Here is a 9,429-nt window from a genome sequence, read left to right as displayed (position 1 = left end):
TTCAAAAAGTCTGCCCAGTTGTAGGAAACGGTTCATAGTAAATACACAAATGCAGTTTGAAAACATTTATTCTCATATTACAAACACAATTTGATGTATAATAGATATATGTTGTTGCTGTTATAATGTTATTACTGCGCTTCAACAAGGAAGGTCTTCAAGGGTGTAACAAAGTCAGTAATACACTAGTCCAACAGCAATACAAAATAATGAGAACTCACCTCTAGATATGACATCATAAACTGTATTTTTGTATTATTTTATAGCATCTACAACTACCTTTATAAAATTATGTGCTTTGTGAAAATTAAATGAATTCAAAAAATGTACGACAATGTTTATTATTAAAATTGACAGATATCATAAACAAAATAGTTTTATTATCTAATTAATTTGTACTCGTACGTCCAAACTAGGTACGATATACCCCTGTATACTGTACTTATATTTTACTATTGTGTATATTTTCAGGACCGGGTCATTATCATTTTCATTAATTTACAGCAATAATATTTAAAAACTTTCCTAAGCGCAAGATAACTTTTGTGATGTGCTGATTTGTGAAATTGATTTGCGAAATTTTAGTGATGTGGGAGGCTGTGTTGATGTGCGAGGCTGTGTTGGTGATGGGATGGTAATGTGTGAGACTGTTGGTGAGAGAGCATTTGACGAGATCTACAACGAACTAACCTTAAAAAAGAATGCCAATACGGTTTTAAACGTGAACGCCCCTACTTGACTCAGTTACTTAAGATACTGGCTGTGTAGAAGGAATCCGGAGCGCGGTGGCAGTTTTAATATATACTGTACCTAGACTGCCAAGGCATTCTCATGAAAGGCTGAAAGTTAAACTGGAAGGTTAACAGACTCTGGGGGAACGTTCTATAGCGTGAACTTTCTTACTCACGACCACAAGGAGTGTGTGGCGGTTAATTGCGTGAAATCGTCTTATGTACATTGCGAAGCCGTGGCTGATAAATTTTCAGGTGATGCTCTCTCCGCCCTCTTGTATATTATACTTCTCAGCTGATTGGGTGGTGAGGCCGTCTTGAGGGACAATCACACGTGTGCGTTTTTCCTCCAATCACTGGTTAAACGGAGGTTTCCTCTAACCCCCAGCTTGTTTTCTGAGGGTTGGAGAACGCTTGATAACTCTTGCCTTTAACTTGGTATAATTGGTAAGTAGTAAAGACTTTGGTGAGTATTAACTGCTTAATTACTATTTACCTGAAGATTAATAAACTCATTTGATTCCAGTTTACCCTCTTCATTACATATCGCTAAGTCTGCCATGTTTGTTGGTTTGGCTTAAGGTTGGAGATGGACACACACAAGGTGTGCGTGTTTATGTGATTGTGCAAGACTGTGTGGTAATGTGCAAGGCTGTGTGGTGATGTGCGAGGCTGTTGGTAATGTAATGTGAGGAGCAGTATTTTCAATGTGCGAGGCTGTTGGTGATATGCGAGGCTGTGTTGGTGATGTGCGAAGCTGTGGCAGTGATGTGCATGGTAATATTAATGCTGTGAGAACTTAGGCGTTTACTTACCGGATTTATTTTAAGTTTGTTTATTATAATTGGCACGTAAGAGTTTCACAGTGTACCGTTCTTATAGGTCCCAACTTAACCTAGCCAGTAGGATTAGGGCCCAGTAATATTGATAGCCATTTTTAATCTGCTCCAATAATAACGGTAGCAAGTAACTTAGATCAGGTTAGGTTGGGCTGTAAATGACTGGTGGCCCATTTGACCTACGACTGGTGTGACAACATTGTGAATGTTAGGAAACAATACAATATTTACTATGATTTAGGAGTTTGCAGTACGTTTGCTAAACAACAAGAAGTATTAAAATTTTAAGTCGAAATTCAGGGGAGCCCTATATATATATATATATATATATATATATATATATATATATATATATATATATATATATATATATATATTTTATATATATATATATATATATATATATATATATATATATATATGTATATATATATATATGTATATATAAATTATATATATATATATATATATATATATATATATATGTATATATATCCGTACACCAAAATGGTTTAAATTGGTTTAAGATATTCTCTTTTTAATTAATTAGAGAAAAGGTCAGATGTAGCCACAGCAGAAAGTCTGACCTCTTCTTTGTATAGTAGCATCATGTATAAACTTGTAAATATTCGAAAATCATTGCCATACAAGTTTTAATATACATTTCCTTTGTGGTACAACGTAAAGCATCCAGGGGAAGAGGCTTAGACGTCTAAGAGGCTTTGACTCCAGCCTTTCTGGTGATGCAGAGTTCCAGACTGAAGGTGAGGAGTGCCAGCAGGTTTCCCCCCACAAGCAGCACGAACATCCCCTGACGACCAAAATAAAGGGTAAACAAAATTACTATGAACTTACCGAATATTAGTGAGCTGCAGGGGTGAGTTAATTACTGTATCTCAGCAGTGATAGCGGTTTGGTTAGGTTAGGTTAGGTTCATACGGAGACTGTACAGTACATGAGTTACTGTGTATACAAAAGTGTTAATAAGGAATATAACAAGGACGACAAATGCTGTTAACCTGTTTTAAACCTGTTGTGAAACTACAATAAATCTGTAAAACTTACTTTCGACCTGCGGTAAACCTGCTTTAAGCCTGATTACTTACACTGCTCAAGAAATATAACAAAAACACAGGGTCTGTAAACTTGTTATAAACATGGTATAGACCTGCTTTAAACTTGATGTGAATCTGCTGTAAACCTGATAACTTGCACAACTTGTGTCCTCCACCCCCGAAAATACACTGGCCGATTTTCTCAAATAATAACATAACAACTTAAGAGTCTGTAAGACACCATGTATTAATGTGTGTGTGTGTGTGTGTGTGTGTGTGTGTGTGAGGTAATATTACTACTCACCCACAGGTTGGTGAGGGCCAGGGGTTCCACCACAGTGATCTTGGAGGGTGAGCGGCGGCAGTTTTCTATAAAGGGGATGTTGCTCATAAGCCAGTACTCATACAAGCCAGACTCCACCAGCGCGCGGATCCTGAACCACAAACTTTCTTAGGTAACTCTATATGGAATCCCTGGTCAATAGTCAACTCATAATTGTAATTGTTATTGGAATATATTTTCCATCCAGTGTTATGAATTCAGTTTCTGTGCTTCAACTACCAAGGATTTTAAACATGGACTCTAAATAGCTCCATACACTACACAGTTATTACAGAAAAGCTTTAAGAAAAAAATTGCCAGACACTTGAGGGAAGCAGAGAACAATTTTAACAGATATTAATGTAAAATTCGATGTTTTAATGATATTTTTTTTGCACATTTTATAAACAGTCATGAAAGAAGTGATAGCCGGTCCACCTTGGTTATAACTCACCTGTGACTAATGGCAGGAACTATGGGGTTTCCCTTCTGGCCAACCATACACTGGAAGACGTGGATCAAATTCTCGCGAACAATATAAAAGTCACATCGACCTGCGGTAACAATAAATAACATACCTTAAGAATATTGCCAAGCAGTTTTACAAATTACATTACAAATTATACATGAATATTTTTTAATAGAAGTAACTTTTGTTAACCGAAGAGTTTGATTTGTGTTTTCGGTCACTTTTTTTTATTATCTTCGTCAATTGAACAGATCTGATTTAAGATCTCGGCAACTGTGCTTGCCTGTCTTCCTGGAGAGTTCTGATATAAACTTGATCAAGCTGATCTTGATGGTGGCAAGGGTGTGATCACCGTCACGAACCAGAGTGTCCACAACGTGAGTATTTCACTTTACCGAGTTTATTAATTTCCTTCTTAAATTACACTATAGATTTCACATTTATCTGTTTTTCTTTGCTATAATTTGGTAATAAAGATATTACTAAAATTCGACGACCAAATTTCATTATATTGTTCGTCTTAATTTCTCAACCAAGTAATATTTTGCTGTTTTGTTTCAACCAAAGAATACATGATTTGTTAACTGAACTATTTTTTGTTTACAATAGCTTGCTAACTGAAATACATTTTTACTATAATTCTTCAACCAAAGTATCTACGCTGTATTTTACAAGCCGAAGAATTAACCTTACACTACTACAATATAGCTATTAATTAATTTTTTACCGGTTCTGGAGGAGAGTTCAGAGATAAACTTGATCAAGCCGATCTTGATGGTCACGAGGACGTGGTCACCGTCTCGTACCAGAGTGTCCACAGCGTCCAGTAGTGTAGAGGTGATGCGGTACTTCACACGTCCTATGTACATCAAGTCTCCCATCGCCCGCAGGTCCCCAGATTCAATGTTCTAGTGAGTGAGGAAATATAGTAGCAGTAGCAATAGTATTTTTAGAAGTAGTAGTCGTAGTACTTGGCCGGCACACACCATACTACAAAACTCAGGTATATCGATCGGAAAAATTGTAACAACAGTTATGTTGAACAGTATTTCTTACCTCGAGGAATGACGTCACGATAGTTTTTGGTTCGAGGATGACCTTCAGGTTGGGATCCTGCACTACGTCCCTCACCGTCTGGATGGGTTGAGGGATGTGTCGCACCGCCAGCAGGGAGACCAAGTTACCTGTGTAACTCCATGTCACCATCATGGCCACCACCAGCCACCCCCCCAACAACACCATCTCACTTCCACGCCTCACTCCTGACATGTCTGTATGAAACAAGATTAATTAAAATGAAACTATTAGTACAATATTGTTTTTTTGTTTTTTATTAATGAGGATGACATAGCACACTCTACTTTTTCCGGTGGCCAGCGTCTTCCAGCTTCACGGGACAGACAAACATCTGTATTATGGCGTCCTCGCCTTGTTAACATTTAACAGTGCTTGAAATAATAAATTTGATGGTGCACAAATGATACTCTAAAGACACATTGTGAGGTTTTCCTGTGAGTCTCAGAACCCAACACAGCCACAGAAGAATGTGCAAGGAATAGTTCTGCCACGAGAAGATTTCTTTGAGGCATCAACACCATTTTCACATTTCTCTATATTAATGGTTAGTTGTCTTACCCTGTCGAAGAATAATTCTCAGGTGTTGGAAAAAGAGGTCAGAAGCCCTGTTGACCTTCCTGGACCCATCGGGGTTGTGACCCAGCACCAGTATTGCCAACCAGGCCACCAGCAGTCCTGCTAATAGTGCCGCCCACACCTTGGGTTGTAGGGGGAACAGGAAGCCCCATGGGTCAATCTCCGGCAGACCTTTACTCTTTATCATGCTGGCGTAGTCGAAGATGTAGTGATGAGCGAAATCAACAGCCTGGTTCCTCTTCCACGATATTGCGAAGGGTCCCAGGGAGACGTCAGCCTCCTGTAGCCACAAGTACTATGATGTAGTGAAGTGTTAACCATCATACTTAAATGTTAAACCACATTAATCCATCATCCTATAGCCGCTAAACCTTCATTCTAAAGGTGTTCAAACGCTACCCTGTAAACCATTATTACAACAGATGAACAGTTAGAGTGTTCTTATAATGAAATGGTTTAATATCACTTTCAGTTTCATTAAGCTCCTGAACCTGTGACTTTATCAGAGGCGTGGACTGAACTCCTGTCGTGGTGAACATATTTACTGAACTGACAAGGTATGTTTACCCACCTTGTTGAGTAAGAGTTAGGGTGACCATGACTCAGGTAGACTCACCTTCCTCACCACCTGACCCATCATGCCTGACCATGACCCGTTAGCTGACTGAGTGCCGTAAGTGCCGTCAGGGGGCGTCACTATCTTGTACCTGATGGTGAACATGAAGGTGAATATGACGGTAACAGTGGAGACAACACACACACACACCCAGTAAATCCTACTTTTTGCACTGTCACTTTGTTGAAATGCCCCGTAGTTTGAGCTTTTCCCCACCTAGTTATTGTATATCTTATTTTTATCACTTATGTTTCTTGTATATTATTTGTAAATCGAAACCCATTCCCCAATTATGTAATTGTATATTTTCAGCCTTCCGGCTGCTATGCTCTTTCAATAAACCGTTAATTATTATTATTATTATTATTATTATTATTATTATTATTATTAATATTATTATTATTATTATTATTATTATTAATATTATTATTATTATTATTATTATTATTATTATTACACTGTACTCTACCCGTGTAAGCATAAAAAGATGGAGCAATATAATTTAATATAAATTTGAGTTGCTCTGTGTAATATTTTATTTTTCGCTAAGGTTCAACACGAGTCCAGATTTTACCTTGTTTCTTTAATCCCTTCCATCCATCAGTAAGATTGTTGTTGTGTCTCACCACAATAATAAAAAAGACCGATGAACTTCTTTACGTGATTCACCCAACCAACTTTTCCCTAAATTAACATTATAGTGACCGTCTACTTCAACGTCAAAGTCTACGTCCACGTCATAGTCAACGTCACTGTCAACATCAACATTAACGTCTTAACTTCATTATTCACATCAACAAATCAACAAGATACAAACAAAAAAGCATCAGCCATAAAATAACAACAATTATGGTGTTAAACTTACGTAAAGTTAAGCGAGTGAGCGACAGCGTCCATAAGGTTAGCCAGAGGACCTGTTATTGTCAGGCGGCCGTGATGATCTTTGAGGAGCTCTACGTGAGGCGGCCGATGTACAGTAGACACCATCATCACTGCCCCTTCCTTGAACCTGTGGTGATCAGTCTAATTTACAGGTATGCTAATCTTGACCCTAAACTACTTTATCATTAAATGCCTACATTATACTTAAATACCTACATTATCCTTAAATACCAACATTATCCTTAAATACCTACATTATCCTTAAATACCCACATTATCCTTAAATACCTACATTATCCTTAAATACCTACATTATCCTTAGATACCCACATTATCCTTAAATACCTACATTATCCTTAAATACCCACATTATCCTTAAATACTTACATTATCCTTAAATAACTACATTATCCTTAAATAATTACTTGATGTTCCCAATATTATTTACTTTTCTGGTGACGTAGGAACAATATTAATATTTTTAGGTTGAACGAGAGACACTATTAGCAAAGGAAATGAGGGACAGGCGAGAGTCTAGAGACAGACAGGTGAGATAGAACAGATGTGAGTGACAGATGAGACAGGTGAGTTAGATAGATGAGACAGGTGAGATAGTCAGATGTGAGAAACATATGAGAGACAGGTGTGATAGTCAGATGTGAGGGACATGAGACAGGAGAGACACAGGTTAGATACAAGTGTTACAGACAGTTGAGAGAGACAGGTGAGACAGGAGGAAGACCTACCTGAAGGAGTGAGGGTTGTTTTCTAGGTCTTGGTACACTTGTGGATCCTCCAGTATTTCCGACAGCGGCCGTGCCATCCTTCCCTCCACCAACACCACCACGGTCTACCTCTGTAAACTGTGTAAACCTGAGTCCTCACCACCACCATCAGTGTGTGTGTGTGTGTGTGTGTTACGCGACGTAGGAATAATTGTGAACTAACCTATTGTATATACCCCAAATACAGTACCTTACAATAGCTGTTGAAGTGCAGTAATAAATTGTAATAAGAAAATGTATAGATTTAACAGTTTTTATCGAGCGACAGGACCTTCTATTTATGGCTTTTAGCTCTTACATGACTGCTGGAACCCGGATATTGAGTGAAGAGTTAATGAGACACTTGTTAGTTTTAGCCAGAGAGAGAGAGAGAGAGAGAGAGATTACCTAAATAAAATATTGGACATTCGAAGTTTTCCTGGGCACATGGACATAAGTTAATCTCTCTGTTAATCTCTCTAGGTAAATCAGCCTCACAGTTATTATCTGATTTAACACGAAGACAAAATATAGCAGGTGAAATTAATTAAGACTGATAAAATTACATTACATTTACTGTGATTTAAGTTGGTTTTACGTGAAATAATCGACATAAGAGAAATGCTGTTGGAACCATTTCATACAGTACATGCCTTTGTTGTTGTAGCGTTGGGAAACACCTGGACTATATCAGGTGTTGGCAGCTCAGATGTTGGGTGTTGGAAGTTCAGATATCGGGTGTTGACAGCTCAATTATAAGGTGTTGACAGCTCAGATATCGGATAATGGCAGCTCAGATATAAGGTGTTGGAAGTTCAGATATCGGATGTTGGCAACTCAATTATAAGGTGTTGGCAGCTCAAATATCGGGTGTTGGCAGTTCAGATATCGGGTGCTGGTAGCTCAGATATCGGGTGTTAGCAGGTCAGATATCGGGTGTTAGTAGCTCAGATATCTACCATGATTCACCAACCTGTATACTGCATGTTGTCCGCCACCTCGCCCAGTATATACTGTATATATATACCTGGTGACTCGTCATGACCTGCGCCAGTGTGTCAGCCAGTGGTAGCGGTGGATCTCGGAGGAGGAGGAGCCTAGATAACCACATAGTTACGGACCCACATAATTACGGGCTCTCATAATTACGGACCCTCATAGTTACGGACTCATTATTACGGACGTTCATAGTTACGGAACCACATGATTAAGGGCCCTCATAATTACGGACTCATTATTACGGACCCTCATAGTTACGGACCCACATAATTACGGACCCTCATAGTTACGGACCCTCATAGTTACGGACCCTTATAGTTACGGACCTACATAATTACGGACCCTCATAGTTACGGACCCTCATAGTTACGGACCCTTATAGTTACGGACCTACATAATTACGGACCCTCATAGTTACGGACCTACATAATTACGGACCCTCATAGTTACGGACCCTCATAGTTACGGATCTTCATAGTTATAGATGCCTTTTTAAAAAGGCCAAGGATATAGGCCTGTTATTAATGACACTTAAGGACTGTGTCACACGTTTCTTACAAGTGTTACAGGTGTATTACAGATGTCACAGGTGTCAAAACACTAATAATTGAGTGCTAAACTGTGCATGGAGACGTACTTGAAAAATTGTGGAGATACACTCATCAATGACGACACACTTAACTATGAAGACACTTAAATATGGAGATATATATGTAGACACACTTAGGCAAGACAAAGCAGTTTTATCACAGAGTTAGACAGACAGCCCGAGAGACAGATAACCAGACAGACAGCCCGAGAGACAGTTAGACAGACAACCAGAAAGACAGACAGATAGCCAGAAAATTAGAAAAACTGTTATACAGACATACAGACAGTTTGAGAGACAGCTAGACAGACAGCCAGATAGTTAAACAAAACAGCTAAACAGACACTTATACAGACAGCTAAACAACCATAAAGACATTTAGACAGACAGTCAAATAGACAGTTAAACAGACAGCCCAGGAGTGCACAGTATATAAGCACTTAACACCCAGAGTGTATTAGGTTAGGTAAAATATCTATAATTTAATCCAGCAAAGATGGAGACACAAAC

The 9,429-nt window shown here is 38.5% G+C and overlaps 1 protein-coding gene across 1 annotated transcript; it reads right to left on the bottom strand.

Annotated features, from left to right (window-relative positions):
• Positions 1-2,206: 2,206 nt before the first annotated feature.
• Positions 2,207-8,753, bottom strand: LOC121876167 (glutamate receptor ionotropic, delta-2-like). Its single transcript, XM_042381113.1, has 10 exons — positions 7,985-8,753; positions 7,314-7,423; positions 6,551-6,694; positions 5,686-5,776; positions 5,052-5,349; positions 4,473-4,687; positions 4,144-4,324; positions 3,402-3,501; positions 2,930-3,059; positions 2,207-2,381 (listed from the first exon to the last, which is right to left on the bottom strand). The coding sequence occupies exons 2-10, from the start codon at positions 7,388-7,390 to the stop codon at positions 2,283-2,285; spliced, it is 1,335 nt and encodes a 444-aa protein (XP_042237047.1). The 5' UTR covers positions 7,391-7,423; positions 7,985-8,753; the 3' UTR covers positions 2,207-2,282.
• Between the last annotated feature and the right edge of the window lie 676 nt (positions 8,754-9,429).

This window comes from Homarus americanus, unplaced genomic scaffold (genome assembly GCF_018991925.1).
Source record: "Homarus americanus isolate GMGI-L3 unplaced genomic scaffold, GMGI_Hamer_2.0 scaffold34921, whole genome shotgun sequence".
Lineage (NCBI taxonomy): Eukaryota > Metazoa > Arthropoda > Malacostraca > Decapoda > Nephropidae > Homarus > Homarus americanus.
This window is presented reverse-complemented; position numbering and strand designations above follow the sequence as displayed.

Bases quoted from the DNA above. Each gene is read 5' to 3' on its own strand.
- LOC121876167 (XM_042381113.1), bottom strand. From the start codon at position 7,390: ATGGCACGGCCGCTGTCGGAAATACTGGAGGATCCACAAGTGTACCAA. The intron at 4,688-5,051 runs GTAAGACAACTA...TGTTTCATACAG, and splicing joins GAGAATTATTCTTCGACAGG to ACATGTCAGGAGTGAGGCGT. The intron at 4,325-4,472 runs GTAAGAAATACT...CTCACTCACTAG, and splicing joins TCGTGACGTCATTCCTCGAG to AACATTGAATCTGGGGACCT.